The sequence below is a fragment of the Ananas comosus genome, linkage group 14 (assembly GCF_001540865.1).
Source record: "Ananas comosus cultivar F153 linkage group 14, ASM154086v1, whole genome shotgun sequence".
Taxonomy (NCBI): Eukaryota; Viridiplantae; Streptophyta; class Magnoliopsida; order Poales; family Bromeliaceae; genus Ananas; species Ananas comosus.
In genome coordinates, this window is record NC_033634.1 from 1,110,597 (window position 1) to 1,128,626 (window position 18,030).

Below are 18,030 nucleotides of genomic sequence, written 5' to 3' on the forward strand. Positions count from 1 at the left end.
ACATGTTATGACGGGGATATAGAGATAAATAGATTACTGTACAGGGGTATATATGTAAATATGTAAAACATTTATTTATTTTAAAAAGTAAAGTCGTAAAAGGTATGTCGGGGGCCATAGGAGAAGGCAACATCGTCGTGCCTCTTCTCTTTCTTCGTCTTCGCTCGTGGACTCGTACGAGTCTTCCTTTTTCCTCTCTTCACACCCCGCGACTTCGAGCTCCTCTAATGGCGGAAGCGAAGCCCCAAGAGGAGACGGGGAAGAAGACGAAGGCGGAGGGACCAGTGGCGGAGGCGGCGGAGGGGGAGAAGGATCGACCCGTCCGAGTCTACGCCGATGGCATCTACGATCTCTTCCACTTCGGCCACGCCCGATCCCTCGAGCAAGCGAAGAAGCTGTAGTTTTGCACTCAAGCCCTCGAATTCTCTCTAATTTCTCTAGTATTGCTGTAGTGTTATCCCTATCTGCTTCCGTTTGTTATGGTTGTTACCTTTACTAGTGTTGAGTTTTGGTGATCTGTGATTGTAGAGGATTTTTTGGGTTTTATTTGCGAAATTTCTCTCCTCTTTGGTGGATTTGTGAATAATTCGAAGGGATTATAGTAGGTCTTAGCCTATATTTTCTGATCTGGGCTTCTTTTTTTGTTAGTTCTATTTCAAAATTTTTGGGTTTTTCCTCTTTTTTAGATTGCGTATGTGTGTAGATCAGGTGAATTAGGGCATAATCATTGTTTGTGTAGGGCCCAAGTTCGGTTTTTTACTCTTATTTGGAAAATGGTGAAGTTTCTGTTTTCATGATTTTAGGGAGTTGGAGCTTACTAAGATTTGGATGTTTGTAAGTTGTAAGTGTTAGGAAGCATGTCTCTTTCAATGTTTTACTTTTGTCCCTTGGGCTATATACTGATTAGCTAAAAATTAAGCAAAAATAATATGAAAAAAGAAGTGAATTGGGTATAGGCGTATGTTTCAGTGCGCAATAAGCCAATAACACGAAAAGGATTGAAGAGATCGGAAAAGGTTTTTTTAAGTCTAATGTTTCATCTAGCTATTGTAATGATGCATGATTTTATTGGTTGATTATTGGAACTCTTTACTACAAACTCCAAAGTTCTTGTAGCTCTATAACAGTGAAAAAAATTCTGCAATATGCTGACGAAAATTGTATTTGAGAGCTGACAGTTCTGATTTTTTAGGTTTCCAAACACGTATCTTCTTGTTGGATGTTGCAATGATGAATTGACACACAAATTTAAAGGGAAGACTGTCATGACTGAATCTGAGCGATATGAATCTCTTCGGCATTGCAAGTATTTTCTTTTGCTCTTTTCTTTAATAACGTTTTCTTTATTTCTTTTTTTCGGTTTTGTTTTTTTTTTATTCGACGACTTAGTTGCACTTTTATAATTTTCTTAAAACTTAATTTTGTGAAACATATTGTAGTTTGGATAATTATCCAAGCTGTTTATATAAGATGAGCATATTAGTATTTGAGGTAAAGAATAACCCCTATATTATATGTTCATATCCTTTCTACGTTGTACTTATTTGTCTAGAAGGTTTCAAGTTCTTTTGACAAGCAACTTCCTTATGAGCATTCACATTAATTAGATAGGATGTCATATTTAGCTGGTAGAAACATGTCGAGGATTACGAGAACAATATGCAAGCTGGTCAGAAGAAAATACATTACTATGGAACAAGATATAAAAGAAATTTGTATCAATATATCCCTTTCGTTCTCTTCTTTGACCTAGGGTTCTTTACTGTCAGAGTCATCCCTATTCTTCTATCTCTTGTTGCGCATAAAAAGGTTTGTTGGCCTTGAATATAGAGAAGTATGAAAGTTACCTTAAAATCTTCAACCTGGTTGTTGTTTATCTTTGTGCTTTGAATTCGCTTATTGGGTTCTTGGGAAATGGTTATTTAAACTGAAGTTGGGAAAAAAAAAGGAAATTATGGTTATTTAAACTAAAGTTGGGAGAAAGAAGGAAATTATTGTTAGTTCCATAATAAATGAGAAACCAATCACCTGTTTTTACTTTGGGGGAAAAAAAAGGACCAATAATTCTTCTGGGCCTTCTCTAAATCTGAAAGTATTTGTAATGTACAGCTGTCAATTTTGTTATCTTGGCAGATGGGTTGATGAAGTTATTCCTGATGCTCCTTGGGTTATCACAAAAGAGTTCCTAGACAAGCACAAGATTGACTATGTAGCTCACGACTCACTCCCGTAAGGTCACCTGGACCCTATTACATTTGTTTGATCTGTATGTTTTATGAAGGTAAAAATGTATAAAGACCCACTGTGCATGGGCCGTTATGAAATAGTCCCCTCAATTTTTTTTTTTTGGGGGACAACCACTCAACTTGTGATTTTTTTTATTTGGCTATTCTGTCAATTGAATCAGGGATTTTATTGAAATTAATAGCTCCTTTAACTATTGGTCATTACCGGAACCCATAGTTCCATTGCTCGAAAAGCAGGTAAAACTGTTAAATTTGATAAAATTGCTATTAGATTTTTTGGAATATCTAATTCAACTTACAAAAATAATTCGAAATAAAATAAGCAAAAGTTGAGGGGTGAGAAGCAAAAGAATAAGTCTCAGGCCTATTTCATTATACATTTTTACCCGTTTTGTTGATAGCAAAGAGTTGAAACACAGATCTTGCTGTTTTACTCCATGCTTTGTGTATCCAATTATAATTTGTTCCTCTGAAGCTTATGTGCTTGTTGTAAATGCATGTGAATGATGGACGTTATATATAGTTAACATAAAAGTTTTTGCATTCCCTGTTTGATGAGAATTAAACATTTTTCTTTTTATTTGTTTCTATCCTATCTACACAGATATGCCGATGCAAGTGGAGCTGGCAACGATGTATATGAATTTGTGAGTGTCAGTTGCTTGTTTCCATCTATTCGTGTTGGCTAAAATGTCAGAAACCCCTTAAATATTCTCCCCTTGAGATGTCAAAACCTACATTTTACTCCAGTGCATGGAGAAGTTATAGTTTAAGGAGGTAACATATAGATGTTCATATTTCAAGTTGGAAAGTGAAAATAATGATATTTAATGGAAGGGTATCCCGCATTTAAGCCGTAGCTCTGTATACATTTTCTTCATGATTTATTTTCAGTTGATATTGTTCAAGTTCAGCATTAACTGGTCGAATTTAATAATTTCAGGTTAAATCAATTGGTAAGTTCAAGGAAACGAAACGCACTGATGGGATATCGACATCTGATATAATAATGCGGATCGTCAAAGATTACAACCAATACGTAATGCGCAACTTGGCCCGAGGCTACACTAGGAAGGATCTTGGTGTCAGCTATGTAAAGGCATGTGTAGAATACGAATTCTACAATGTTTTCATACGTGCGAATAGTGAAGATTAAACTTTATGATCGAAATTCTTTAACTTTATAATATGCAACGTGTGCTGGACTTTTTTTAATATATATATATATATATATATATATATATATATATATATATATATATATATATATATATTAGTTTGGGGCACTTGTTCTGATGATTTGGTTTTTCCAGGAAAAACGGTTGAGAGTAAATATGGGTTTAAAGAACCTGCGTGACAAAGTGAAGCAGCAACAGGAAAAAGTGGGTGAGAAGGTACATTTTTTCTTTCTCCACCATGAATTTTTTTGTACAGAGAAAAAGGTTTGGTTGTGAAACACTTTTGAAATCCTGAATTTAGTGCATGCATGTTTGGATATTAGTAATAAGCCTAAAATCGCATGAAGATTTTTGGAGGAAAAGAAAAAACAATCTTTCTATTCTCTTTTGATGTTTTGGCGTTCTCATGGAATAATGTGGTTTCACCATGTTTTTGGCCCAATTGTTAGTTACTTTTCACATGTCAAACCAAGTGTCCTACGGAACTGTGCTCAAGTTTTATTCTCAATTGAGCGGGACGTGCATGTGTTTGTCCTATGAGCATCTTCATAATAAAATAAATTAAAAGAGTGATAATAGTACTAGATTTAATTATGCACTACAATTAATTTGGAGAATATAAATATTTTGTCATACCAAAGTAATTATACAGAGGTACATGCCATGAAGAACATGAAAAAGAAAATAGAGTATGTTTCTTTTAATGTCTTAATGTTCTGTTTGGTTATTCGTGGGATCTTGGCTTTCATTTATGTTGATTGTAACCATTTATGGACTCGTGCAGTTGCACACAGTTGCAAAGCTTCACGAGGAGTGGGTCGAGAATGCGGATCGCTGGGTTGCCGGTTTTCTTGAGAAATTCGAGGAGGGATGCCATTCAATGGTGAGTAAAAAATTTACCCCATAACCCTAAAATAATTGCCAATTTCCGCTAACACAGCATCTAGATCAACTTTGGCACTGAAAATTTCATCAGGGAACGGCCATCAAAGAGCGAATCCAGGAGAGCCTCAAGAGGGGGCAATCGAAAGATTTCAGTTTGCTTCAGTACGAGGAGGAATAGTGCAAATTCGTGTTTTATGTACGCCTGTAAATCACATAGCTGTGAGTTGATTATAGGAGAACGCCTCTGCGAAAAACATGTACTTTTGTTAGCCGAAACTCCCTCATAACTGTTGTGCACTTCAAAACCTACATACTTAGTTGCTGGGTTTGTTGGATTATTTTCTTTGGATTATAGGTGAATATGTTTGGTTCTATTAGACCTATGCTTTTGTTTACACTGGAGCACAGGTACATGAACATTTGAGTTTGTTTGATTCATCTAGCCTAACATACTCTGCAGCTAGGTCAAACTTTACTATTTTCATCTAATGTGTTTCTTTTGTTTTACCTCCCTGAAGGATGAATCAAGTTGGTGGTGATATCAATCACATGTATTGGTCTGTGATCGAATCCATCATGCGAAATGTTGGCTCAGGTGCATTGAATTTGGTAAAAGCTTCTCAGGTTCAGCGTACCTGGACGCAATTCTAGTTCTGCGAAAGTCAGGTTCGCCAGAGTGCGACCTGTTTGCCATTTACTGTAGTTTTGCAAGTGGGTCATGACTCTTCTTTTCCGACGTGGTGTCGTCTCAAAGGACATGTATTTAAAAGTTTTGTTGACGTAGAAAGTTAAATTGAACTTTTTTTTTTTTTTAGTATCTAAAATTAGCTTTTACTGGTTTTGTGAAAAAAAAAAAAAAAATCTGCATTGTATCATATCTGGATACTCTAATCGGTGCAGTAACTTGAGTATCGCGGAGGCTTTCGTATTTCTAAGTTATTTTCGATAACGAAACTTTTGAATCGACGATACTGTATTTTAAGTATTTAAAAAATAAATTATGATTTTTCGATATCATTTACCTAATAATTAAAAGGGCTCAAAAATCAATTGTTATAAATAAAAAAAATTCATAAAAAATTTATCATATAGTACTAAAATTGAGATATTAATTTTGTTGTAGATAATATAAAAAATTTTCTACCAAAATTTTATCCGTCTTGAATATTTTTATATTGTTAAACTTACAAACGGCACACCTCAATCATTAAAAATTATTAATTCTAAAATTTTCAAATTATTAGACAATCATATTAAAAAATTAAAAATTTATTTTTAAAATATTTTAAAATATGTTAGATTAATTTTAATAAAGCTGATCCTCGATCATCCCAAACAGCTCAGGAGGACATCCTCTAGTCGTAGTAAATATATATCTACTCACTGTGATAAACGGATGATGAGTCTTCAGAGGCAAAATCGACGGTGGATGTTATGCCACGTGGGCCTCGACGTGCGCCATTTTGCACGTTATCATCAACCAACCACATTTTTTCCCACGCTCCGTTGGGATATCCAAAACCACTCAAAAACTCTCCTCCCNATGCAAACTAGTTTTATTACTTCTACAATAGTACCTGAAAAATACCATACATTTGCTAAACTCTCCTCCCCCTCTCTCTCTCTCTCTCTCTCTTTCCAAACAATGGAAATTTCCAGCTAAAAAAATAAACCCAAAAAACCAGGAAAAAAAAAAAAATGGCGTTTCTCCTTCCCAATCTCTCCGCTCCCCCTCTCCTCTCCCCTTACCCTAATCCTTCCCCAAACCCCCACTCAAAACCCTTCCTTTTCTCCTACTCTTCTTCTTCCTCCTCCTCCTCCTCTTCGTCCCTTCTCGTGCGCGACGCGCTTCAGGAGAAGCCCCCGAAGCTGCGGGAGAAGCCCCCCACGCCGCACCGAAGCGAAGAATCCGATCGAATCGAGAAGAGGAAGGAGGAAAAGGACGAGTTTTACCTCAACCTCGGCGTCGCCGTTCGCACCCTCCGCGACGACCTCCCCGCCCTCTTCGTCAAGGACCTCAATTACGTCATCTACCGGTGAAATCCCTAATTCCCACTCCCCCCAATTCAGTTTTAAATTTACGGATTTTGGTTGTTTTTAGACGAAATATGTGTGAACAACTCCTCGATTACTCTTGGTTTGTTTTGATTAAACATGTTCTTATTCGATATATTGAGCATCTTATTTAGTTTGGGAGGGATTTCATTAAATTTAATGGCTTTGCTAGATTTTGAGCCGAGGGAACTGATATTTATTAACATTTAATAGCTGGTAGCTAATGAAATTGTTAGTTTTAGTGAAATCCAAAATCAAAACAAACAAAATTTGAATAGGTGTTAATAAAAGAAGAAGAAGAAGAAGAAGAAGAAGAAGAAGAAGAAGAAGAAGAAGAAGTTTCGGAGTGTATTTCGAAAGGGTCTATAATTGAGCACTAAGTTTTCTATAGTTCTAGTTCGAGTTATTAAATAGTAAGAAATAGAAATTAGTTTGTCAATTTCAAAACAGCAAACGCCCCATTTTGGAGCTTCTTGATTAAGCTGTAGATAGAAGTTGCTGGGGTGATCTCAATAGTGCTTATCCCAATAACACTACTCGGATAGTAGTTCATCAAACAACGGTACACTGTACGGTAGTGCCAAACAGGCTCTAAGTCACAATATCGAGATGCGACAGGGACCATCATTTTATCCTATAAACGCAATTCCTGTTTTCCTAATTTTGAGTGTTCCATTCTTTCTTGCAGTGATGATATCACATTTGTCGATCCGCTAAACACTTTTAAAGGTATCGAGAACTATAAATTGATCTTCTGGGCGCTCCGATTCCATGGCCGCATCCTGTTTCGCGAGATTGGGTTGAAGATATTCCGTATATGGCAGCCATCAGAAAACATGATCTTAATCCGGTGGGAGCTTCATGGGGTGCCGCGTGTTCCGTGGGAGGCAGAGGGGAGGTTTGAAGGGACCTCACGGTACAAGCTAGATCGAAATGGGAAGATCTATGAGCATAGAGTTGATAACTTGGCGCTGAATTTCCCTCGTGTAGCCATGGGGCCGAAGACTGTGCTGGATTTGGTCATGTGCCCACCGAGCCCCAATCTGACATTCGGGAATGGCTCGTGCTCATGGGTTGAGCTTTACCGGGCAGTGAGGGGAACTTTGGAGGAGGAGGAGAAGGAGGCAACAATTGAAGGATTGGTTACTTGTTCATAGTTTAAGGAGTAGACAGAAGGATTAGCAGTGTATATAGTAGAGATGGAGAAACAATGTTTTGGTGAGTTGGTACAAGTGACATTTAGCAAATGTATATGACGAGGTGCTCATCTTCTATACTCTCTTCTCATTCATATAATAAAATTATAGTGCAAGGATTGCTATATCTATGCATGTTATAGCAAAAATATAAGGTATACATTATGTATTCTCTGGGTCTCGTGGTAAAACATGTTTAATCTCGATATATGCAAATGTGATCCATGTGGATATTCCAAAAGACTTTATGATTGAATTTGACCATATGATGTCTCGGGAAGAAACCATCAACTTAATTCTAGCTCTCCATCTAAATGATGGTGCAGAACATTTTACATATTAGTTCCCTTGATAAAATCAGATCATTAAGCTAACACATGTTTTGTAGTAAGTTGCCTGGATTATTTGAAGAAGACCGTAAAACTTCTCTTTAGCTGCATGGAACTTATAACTTTAGTTCCATTCCTCCATTTCTTCAATTCTAGCGCATAATTATTATACAGAAAGAAGCCCCAAGAATTAGTTCATTGGTATGATTTGTTATTGGGCCTTTGTTCGAAAGTTTTTGTTCAGGAAATGAGTTCAAAATTACAATGAAGCATGTCAGATTTTGCCTGAGTTCTCACTAACTTAGCCATTTGATGCAAAATTCTAGCCTTCTTCATAAAGGCCTGTGCTCGCCTGTGAATCAACATGCTATATCGCTAAAAGTGTAAATACATAATCGATGCTTTATGCTTAATGGCTGCTTAGACTGTTAGAAATAGTGGTATCTAAAGTTTTTTTTTTATTGTCCTCGGCTTAGTTTGGTATTGAGGCTCATCTGACACTATTAGATAAAATGGAGTTGGGATAAAAATATATAAGGATATACTTCTGCGTTCTCCGGTGGGATAGAAACCGACTCATCGCGATATGCGGAACGCAATATTACGTATGAAAACAAATAAGATATTTTCCCATCATACTTTCTCACCGCACGTAACGCAATCTCTCCGCAATCCCAAGCGAAGCTCTAGTCAAGTTGTAGAGTTTAGAAAAGTGCTTTCGTCATCCAACTTTCTGGAATGTTTTTGATTAACTATTTTTCTTCGTCATTGTCAAATATTTCTTTTTCTTTTTTATGGAGAATCATCAGTATTAATTTATTCATTTCCTCTACCTAGCGATCGAATCTCTCTCTGTAACTAGAATGTGAGAATTTGAATAATTTGAGTTTAAACTTTGTAGAATATTCATTTTCTGTACATAAACAATATTTATATCCCACAACCAACATTGGCCGCACATCTTATTAAGTGATTGACTATTTGTGTGTCAGTTGTAACAATAGCAGAGAATTCAATGTATCAAACTTCTCATAACGAATAACTAAATTACGTTAGGTTCTCAGGTAGACATTCATGATGAAGCAGATCAAACATTAAAACTATTGAATGACGATTGCATATATATGTTTAATTAGGGTATCATGTTAAAGACGAGAAACAAGCGACAGCAATACTGATGCTGGTGCTATCTTGTTTTGTGTGCTTATTGGTGATTTTCTTTCCCTTTGCTATATTGTTTCTATCAAAGTTGGAAGATTGATATTTTTAATTCGGCTGATGGAACTCTAGCTTGAATGTTGATGTACTGCATAAGTTTTCTTCCTGGTTGGGTTCGATTGTGCTTGATTGTTTCTTCGCCGTCATAACTTGTATTCAGGCTCACTGGATGATTGGATCGTAGGTTTCTTGATACCCTAGTGTATGTTTTTTTGTTTTTTTTTTCTTTTTACTACTCAGAAAAGAATTTTAGCTTCTGATAAGTTTCATTTTATTCAAGCAAATCACAAATTCCTTGAAAACTAAAAGCACATATTGATAACTGGCTGTACTTGGGCAAATTATTTGCCATACAATTATCTCTAGGCTACCCTTAAATTTCTTTCTTTAAAGCTTGATTGGTGAATTGGTGATGTGTGATCCGACATGTAAATTGCGATTACCAATTCCTTTACTTAAGTATTAATAAGAATCTTGTGGTTATTTGCTGTTTCTGATGCTGAGTTTGCTATTGAACCTGTTAGATATTGGCTAATTGAAATTGGTATTAAGATAATAGATGGTTTGTGACTTTGCAGAATGATTTCAACTCTAAGATAACAGAGATGGTTTGGAGTTTCTGCTGTTGGCTTTATTTTGTGTAGGTTGTTCGAAGATATCTCAGTACCATGAATTCTCCTTGGTTAAAGTGTGTTTATTGTTTATATGCAGAAAAGTGAAAAAAGAACCCCCTTAATTTTAAGGGCTTCTTGGTCATGGAAGTTATTAGTTAGAATGAAGTTGGAGGTAACAACCTATTTGTTGTCCTCCTCTCACAGGTTTTTTTTTTTTTTTTTAAAGAAGAAACCCGGGTATATGAACGTAATTGTTTTAACCTAATCAAAACATTAAAAGATACACAAGATTCAGAGGCTCCTCATCAACCAACAAATAATGATTAAGGTGTCATGTTTTCTTAATGTGTGTTATATGTACCTGAGCATGAACTACATTAGGCACCCGTGTTTTAGCATTCATGTCATTATCGTGGTTACTAATTAGTAAATAGTTTACACGCACACACACATTTCATGGGAAACACTTTGTCTGCTTCTAGAACAAGTTTTTGATCAGAAATAGTACTTTTGCAAAACATTGAATTTCCGAAGGGCACATTCAGATTTCTCACAAAGATATGTATATGTAAACAGATAATTTGCAGAGAAAAACATATATAAGTGTCCCATACATAGGCTCTTTTTTTTTTTTTTTTATTCTGGAGGAGAGATGATATGCTGATAAATTTGGTGATATAGTATAGAAAGGAAGTTCACTGGATGGTCTCAAGCTGTAATTTTGATGTGTCACAAGATCGAGTTGCTGCAATGTTGCTTTTGTTGTGTTAGCTCACCAACTTTTTTGGAAAGGAATGCAACAAATTAGTTACATACTGCATCATTTTTGACTACTATCTACTTTGTTAACTTAAACCATATGCATATGTGTTGAATATTTATAGATAGTCATTGTACCTTTCTTTGTTTACTTGTTGCAGCAGAGGGCTCAACAACTTCACCAGCCTATATACTTGTTCAACAGAACCTATTCAACAGAAGAGAGTAAGTAAGTCACTCTATTTAAAAAGCACTTTTCTGATTGACATTGCCTGATTCTTAAACCTGAACTTCAATTTTAAAGTTTTATTTTTATAGTAGTCTGAATCCAGTATGTCAAATCTTTGTCCACTGCTTGTGATTCTGACTAATTACACTGCAGATTGCCAAATTTCCTGTAATGTTGATCATGTATTACATTTATATTCAGAAATTTTTGGTGGGCTACAAACATATGCTTGATTTTCTATAGGGGCAGTTGTCCAAAAGTCAAATATCAATAGGTAGGTTTACCGAAAGAAAAAGGATTAGGACAAATTTGGTTGCTTAACTGTTTCTTTCTACAACTTAATTTACTGTACCTGATGTGACTAGAGAAAAAGCTATTTTCTTATGAAAATTTGCATAGAAAACTTAAGTCCATGGTACAGATCTCTAATGTGGCATAGAGGACTCAACATAATACACAATTTTTGCTGAAAAGAAAATCACTAAAAGAGATTTTTTAAAAAAAAATTTATTCAGCGGGGAATAGGAGGTAAATGGGATGAATATATTGGATTATTAATAGCGAAAATCGATTTCATACTTACAACCGAAACATCATTTGGGATTCATGTTCTTTGTATGGTTTTTTTTTTCGACTTGCTTCTTTTTGTGTGATTGAGATGCTTTTTACAAACCAGCATATGCTATAGTATTTACTTGGTGGAGAAATGTAAATTAATTACAAAGATGTAAGCATGGCTAATAATTTTAAGGTTAAAATCTAATTATTCAGCAGTAGAGTTTGCAAAATGTTGTGAGATTTGTTTGTAAGTAAAGTATTTTCTTTTGGAGATATCGTCACATCTAAGATCACCGAACATCATAATCAGATACCAATTAATTAAATATCAGTGGTTGGTATAGACCGTATATAGGTGTGACTTTATTTATTTCTCAACAATAATAGTTAACAACTAACTACACTTTATTGATTGAATAATCTGAGCTTTGTTTATATTTCTTTTCATTGCTTTAATCTTAGTGGAGATTTTAGTTGCCCATTAAAAATTTACCCCACAAAAAAAAGAAGAAACAGATGTGGTTCTTTTTTTTTATTTTCTTGGTTGAAAAGGATGTGACAACCACCTTTTTTCTAGAAATAAGATCCAAAAGTTGTATGGGCCCAAATGTTAGGTTCTATAACTTAGTGAATTTGAATTAAAATATTTGTTTTGGATTGAATTTAGTTCATATACTTGAATCCAACTATATCAATTATGTTAGCAACTTTATCATTGCTCGATTCAATTGAATTCAATTTCTTATAATGATTTATTCTCTTTTGTATTTTGTCGACATAACAATAATATAAAAAAGTCGAATCCGTTTAAAAAATAAAAAAAAAAAAAATTAACCCCCACTCTGGTCGACCGCCACGTGGACAGTCGCCGGCACTACGACATTGGACTCGACGACGACCTGGTTGCCGGACGTGTTCCGCAGCGCGTGGTACGGGAACGCCGAGTCGGCGAGCAACGAGTACTGCACGTGCCCGATCCGGTCGGGAAACAGCAGCACCGGCGAGAAATCGGCGGTCCACGTGCTCGCATTCCCGGCCACCGACGCCTTTGCCACCGTCGACCGCACCGTCATTCCGTCCGCCACGTTCCGGTCCACAATCACCTGCTCGACGGTGGTGAACCCACCGTCCAATCTTACAATGTCGACACCCGCTCCGGTGCCGCTGAACATGTTGTCGACGATGTTGACGCCCTTCACCACACCGTTGATCGACTTGAGCACGACGTTGGCGTCGCCTAGAAAGAATGAGCTCGATATATGGACCAAGACCGGGTCCTCCGACACGATCCCGGTATAATCCAAATAGCAGTTTGTGATTCGGGTTTGGCTCAGACCAGGCGTTTTCAAATAGATCCCGGTCCCGCCCCATCCGGTTGCCTTATTGTAACAATGCACCCCAGTAAGGGTGTTGGCCTCGCCACTTACTAGGATTCCGGTGGCCGCCGAGAACACGACCACGTCGGTCACCGCATTGTCGTTGCCCATCAACTTGATCCCCGTGCCGGTGAAGTTTTTCTCGCCCGGGTCGTTGCCGACGGTGATGTGTTGCCCTAGGAAGCTGTTTCTGATGAAGGTCTCGTGCCCGTTCTGAACCCAGATGCCGTCGGTGGTGAAATGGGTGATGTAGCAGTTATCGATCGTCGTGCGGATCGCGTTGACGACCGCGACTCCACCACCTCGGAAATTGGAGTCTAGCATGAGGCCGCTCAGGGTGATGAACTCGTAAAGGGAGCTCGACGAAGATCCGGACGCCCAGAGCTCGATCAGGTAACGGTCGGTCGGGAAGTTATCTGAAGCCCGTAGCGAGCCGCTATGAATCTAGTTTAAAGACGCACGTGTCAATACTAACATTATGCAATGCATTTTGAATTACGTGTATAAATCAATTAAAATCCTTCGTATTACGCATGTCAGTACATCGGTGTACCTTAAAATTGCCGCCTCCGGAGGCCGGTAAACTAAGCGGGGACGTGAGGACGTAGACGCCGCCGTCGAGGTCGACCTCGGCGCCGCCCAGATCGGGGATTCCGCTCAGCAGCGTTCTGCTCGTCGGGGGTCGGAACGCGTCGGCGATGGCCCTCGCGATCGCGGAGGTGGAGTCGGCGACGCCCGTCGGGTCGGCGCCGTATTCGGTCACGTGGTACACACGTGACCCGGAAGCTTCCAAATTCCCCTGCAACCGTCCAATCCGTCTCGCATCAGAAAAATTTAACTTTTTTTCCAGTAAGGGGCACGCATTCCGTGTAATTCCGTGCATACAAAATTTTCATACATAATAGTAAAAGTTCAAATTTTATGTAACATCGCAAACTAAAATGTTTAAGTAAAAAGTATACGGATACATTCTACTCTTCATCAATTACCAACTACAAGGAGAAAAAAAGAGAGATAACTGTTTGGCTCGACGAAGGCGGTTTCGCTGCGGCGAAGGAGGCGGCGAGGCTCTCCATCCGCCGCGCCGCGATATTACGCCGCCGCTGAGCGCTGTCGCCGATAGCCGAAGCAGCAGCAGCAGCAGCAGCAGCATGATCTGCTGCTGCAGCAACCAACATCACCAGCAGGGCCAAAAGCCCAGCAACAATTAGCACCTTAATCCCCACCATGATAACACGTATTGATTCTCAAATTCTCCTCTTTTTTAATAAAATCCCCCACCCCTGCACCTCTCCTTCATCTCTATCTACATAGCCTTTTGTGTACTCTACACTTTCTAAGAGCCAATCTAAGAGAAGGACATATGGAGGAAACAGGGAGAGAGTGAGTTTATATATTTATATATAAAACATACGATATGATGTGATAACTATATGGACATGTTAGTGAATAGAATATTGCAAAGAGTGCATGAGAGGAGAAAGGGTCAAAAAATTAAGCTCTAATTTTTTTTTTTTTTTTTTTGGGTTTCCAATGTGAGAAGTTAAAGATGTCCCAAGATTCAAGGAAAATTGTGGGGCCCTCTTTTGGTTTGAAATGGGTCACTGTACCAAAGGAGGGGGTTTTGTGGAAAATTAATTTGGGTGGGGTGTTGGATGCAACTTAGTTATAAATGCAATGGGTGGGAGGAGTGGAAGCAATGTGAAAGGAATTAATGATGTACATTGATTGAGAAAGTTGCTTTGGCTTGTGGGAATTAATTCCTTCGCTTCGTTACCCTCCCTTCTTTTCTTTCCTCTCCTTGGGAGGCTTTTTGTTGTTGTTGTTGATCTTTTCATGTCCTTAAATTTCTTTATGTTTTAGGTGAATATACATGACTTGGTAAAGCGAAGAGACCCCACCTAACAAATAAGATAAACGTTTTATTTGTACATCGATATACAACTTTGAATATTCTTACATCTTCTCGATCCTAAGATTCACAAAAACTAAATAATATTAGGAGAAGGCGATGAATCTTTTGATGAGCAAGATATATAATATGCACCCAGTTTAGAAATGTACAGATAATATTGCTCAACAAATAAACCACTCCGAACAATTTTTGAATTTTTCTCTTTCAAAAAAGTGTTACCATGTGCTTTTCTTTTCCTTTTATTTACCTTTTCTTTCCTTCACTTTTTATCTAAGACCACGGTAGGTGGTCCAAAGGAACACAATATCCTATGCCCATTAATTGATGCCATATTCTCTCTCTCTTTGCCCTTTTGCTGCAGGGCTCCAAATGCTCTCTCTTTTTTCCTTGCTCTTTCTTTTTCATTGCACACTATGATTTGGAGAGCAATAAGTGAGAACTGAGTGGACCAAATTCAATGATGCATTGCACTCAAAAGTGGGCCTGATTAAATAAAACCAAGTTAGGATCAGGCTTTCAAAACTAACCCATTATTTATTTCTATTCCTTATAATAATTGTGTTAGAACACCCTCTTTGCATGCTTCGAGGCTAGACTGGACTTTTTTCGAAAATAATCCTGTGAAAGTTCGTATTTGCCAAACTAATTCCGTAAAATTTTTATTTGTAAAACTAACCCTCCTTTCGCCACGTGGGCGCCACGTCAGGAATTCCTCAAAAAGGCGGTGAATCGTTCACCGTCTTTATAATTTTTGTTGTAAAAGCGGTGAATGGTTCACCGTCTTTAGAAGACGGTAAACCATTCACCGTCTTTAGTGCAAAATTCTCCTTTCCGCCCTTTTTCCTTTCCGCCCTCTCAAGTCCGTCTTTTCTGTGCCCTCGAGAAGATGGTGAACGATTCACCGTCTTATCAAGGACACCATATTATGGACTTGGAAAGATTTGCGCAGTGTAGGAATTTGTACTAAAGACGGTGAATGGTTCACCGTCTTATGAAGACGGTGAACCATTCACCGCCTTCACAACAAATATCAAAGACGGTGAACGATTCACCGTCTTTTTAAGGAGTCCCTGACGTGGCACCTACGTGGCGAGAGGAGGGTTAGTTTCACAAATAAAAATTTTACAGAATTAGTTTGGCAAATACAAAATTTTACAGAATTATTTTCGAAAAAAATCCGCTAGACTTGTGACAGTGTAGAATTCCTCCTCAGCAACAAAATCTTTTTAGCGTATCAGTGTCAAAATGAATCCACACCCTTCACTATAAAAAAAAAGGGAAAATTATACTTACAAAGCTGTAATAAATGCAATGAGTTTTAATAAGTCAAGAGGACCACGTGAAAGGGTAGTACAAGCTTCCTCAATTACTCATGCTTTGAAAATATTAAACTAGTGCGTGCTTAACGAAAAATTCTAGAATGCAACGGATATAACGGTGGCGTGGCGTAATAAATCAATCAAAGTTTTTTTTTTTAAAATATATGTTCCATCATGATTATAAAAAAATATTTTTATTATACTTTTATTTAAAAAGAAGAAAAATAATTGACTTATTATTAATAATGTGGTACAAGTGTGATAGTGTAGAATTTTTCGTGCTTAACACCCATTCTATCATTCTATGTCAAACCATGCAAGGGTAAGAAATATATCAAGGACTCCTTCTCAATTAGGTGCTTACTTAACTTAGATTTTTAAAACAACTTTTTCTACTTTATAAAATAATAATCAAATGTTTCGTAAACAAAATTCTTAAATTTTATGACGACAATACAATGAAAAAGAAGGTCCCAAAAGTGGAAATTTCAACTCCAATTGCTAGCTTTTACTTTCAATGAGAAACTGTCACTTAATTAGAAATTAGTGTTGCTCGAACAGTGAAGCAATTAGATATTGAACTTAGGACTTCAGGTACCAATTATTTAACTCTTTGCCACCTATGCTAGTAAAGGTCGGTAGCATTCAAAAATATTAAGATCTCTTGTGATTATCGCTATACTCCTAGCTGAATAATTAATATAATTATTCAGGCTAATTTTGGTTTATTGTGCGTCAAATTATTCTTTTGGAAAATAGGGGATTTAAAGATGTTTTTATCAACGTTTATAATATCACAATCAATTTAAATACCGCCATTTTATGACAAATATATTCACATATATATATATATATATATATATATATATATATATTATATATATCATATATATAGGTTATATACTATATATATTCTCTTTCGTTATTTTTTCAGTGAGTGTATGTAATGTAGTTCATCTAATATCCATGTTGCATTAGATATTAAGAGCAACATAGTTAATTGAACTTAAAACTTTGAGATAACAATATACATATAGGACTCTTGCCAACAAAATATCACTCTTGGGAAACAACCAAACCACTCACATCAATGACCAACTTAAGGGCCCCTCAAGTTTGTTCAATACCTTTGCATAGGTGCCTCCCTATGTGAGATTCATTGCGAGTAATACTACGTATACATCTTAAAATTTTAGGTTTAAAGTTTACACTTCAAAATTTTTATGACCTTTATTAATTTACTTATCTAATTTTTTTTTTTTTATTTTTTACGAAAACATAAAAAATTTATTAGCTTTTGGATCAAAGAGTGTATATTATATAGGGCTTTTTTTTCAATTTAGTCCCCCGGCAAATTTTTATTTTAAAAATAATCCTATCAAAATTTAATTTGCAAAAATGGTCATGCTCCTGCCACGCAGGCGTCACGTCAACCCCACGCGGGTAGGACTGGGGCAGTGTGTTAAGTTGAACACGGTAAACCATTCACAGTGTTTCATATTTATATTCCTTTTCTTCTCTTTTAGGGATGTCAACGGGTCGGGTTTGGATCGGGTTTTTAAAAACCTGAAATCGAATCCGAAAATCAAATTAAAATCCGAACACGAATCCGAGCCCGGCGGGTTTTAAAAATCTATACCCATATCCATATATTAAAGTTATATGAGTATGGATTTTTAAAACCTGTCGAATTCGGATTCGGGTTCGGTTTTTAATTTGATTTTCGGATTCGGATTTGGATTTTTAAAAACCCGATCAAAATCCGACCCGTTGACATCCCTAAAAAAGAAGATAATGAATATAAATATGAAACACGTTTGAACACGGTGAATGGTTTACCGTGTTCAACTTAACATACTGGCCCTAATCCTGCTCGCATGGCGCTGACGTGGCATCTGCGTGGCATGATCAGAACCATTTTTGTAAATTAAATTTTGACAGAGCTATTTTTAAAATAAATTTTTTTTTAGAGTACAATTTGCAAAAAAAATTCTATTATATAGGACAATGTACATAGCATCTTTCATTTATTGTTTACGACTATAAGGAATGTCACTGTACATAGCATCTGTCATTTATTGTTGCGTCGGTGCAATTATTGTACCATTTTTTTTCATTTATGGCTATTTAGCCAATGAGCATAAAACAATTGC

General features: G+C 36.9%; 3 protein-coding genes across 4 annotated transcripts; 2 read left to right on the forward strand and 1 right to left on the reverse strand.

Annotated features, from left to right (window-relative positions):
- LOC109720680 (choline-phosphate cytidylyltransferase 1) lies at positions 110-5,102 on the forward strand. Of its 2 annotated transcripts, XR_002219037.1 has the most exons (9): positions 110-397; positions 1,193-1,306; positions 2,134-2,229; positions 2,851-2,893; positions 3,190-3,345; positions 3,560-3,640; positions 4,209-4,307; positions 4,401-4,717; positions 4,828-5,102. XR_002219037.1 is itself a non-coding variant. In XM_020247939.1 (8 exons), exons 1-8 carry the CDS (start codon positions 228-230, stop codon positions 4,485-4,487), a joined length of 846 nt encoding a protein of 281 aa, XP_020103528.1. In that variant the 5' UTR covers positions 110-227; the 3' UTR covers positions 4,488-4,857. The 2 variants fall into 2 exon arrangements, 1 of the variants encoding a protein (XP_020103528.1); XM_020247939.1 differs by having other exon boundaries at positions 4,401-4,857.
- Positions 5,932-7,768, forward strand: LOC109720681. Its single transcript, XM_020247940.1, has 2 exons — positions 5,932-6,345; positions 7,053-7,768. Exons 1-2 carry the CDS (start codon positions 6,008-6,010, stop codon positions 7,519-7,521), a joined length of 807 nt encoding a protein of 268 aa, XP_020103529.1. The 5' UTR covers positions 5,932-6,007; the 3' UTR covers positions 7,522-7,768.
- On the reverse strand, positions 11,983-14,118 carry LOC109720682 (polygalacturonase QRT3-like). The gene is made up of 3 exons (XM_020247941.1): positions 13,663-14,118; positions 13,197-13,442; positions 11,983-13,087 (listed from the first exon to the last, which is right to left on the reverse strand). Exons 1-3 carry the CDS (start codon positions 13,870-13,872, stop codon positions 12,098-12,100), a joined length of 1,446 nt encoding a protein of 481 aa, XP_020103530.1. The 5' UTR covers positions 13,873-14,118; the 3' UTR covers positions 11,983-12,097.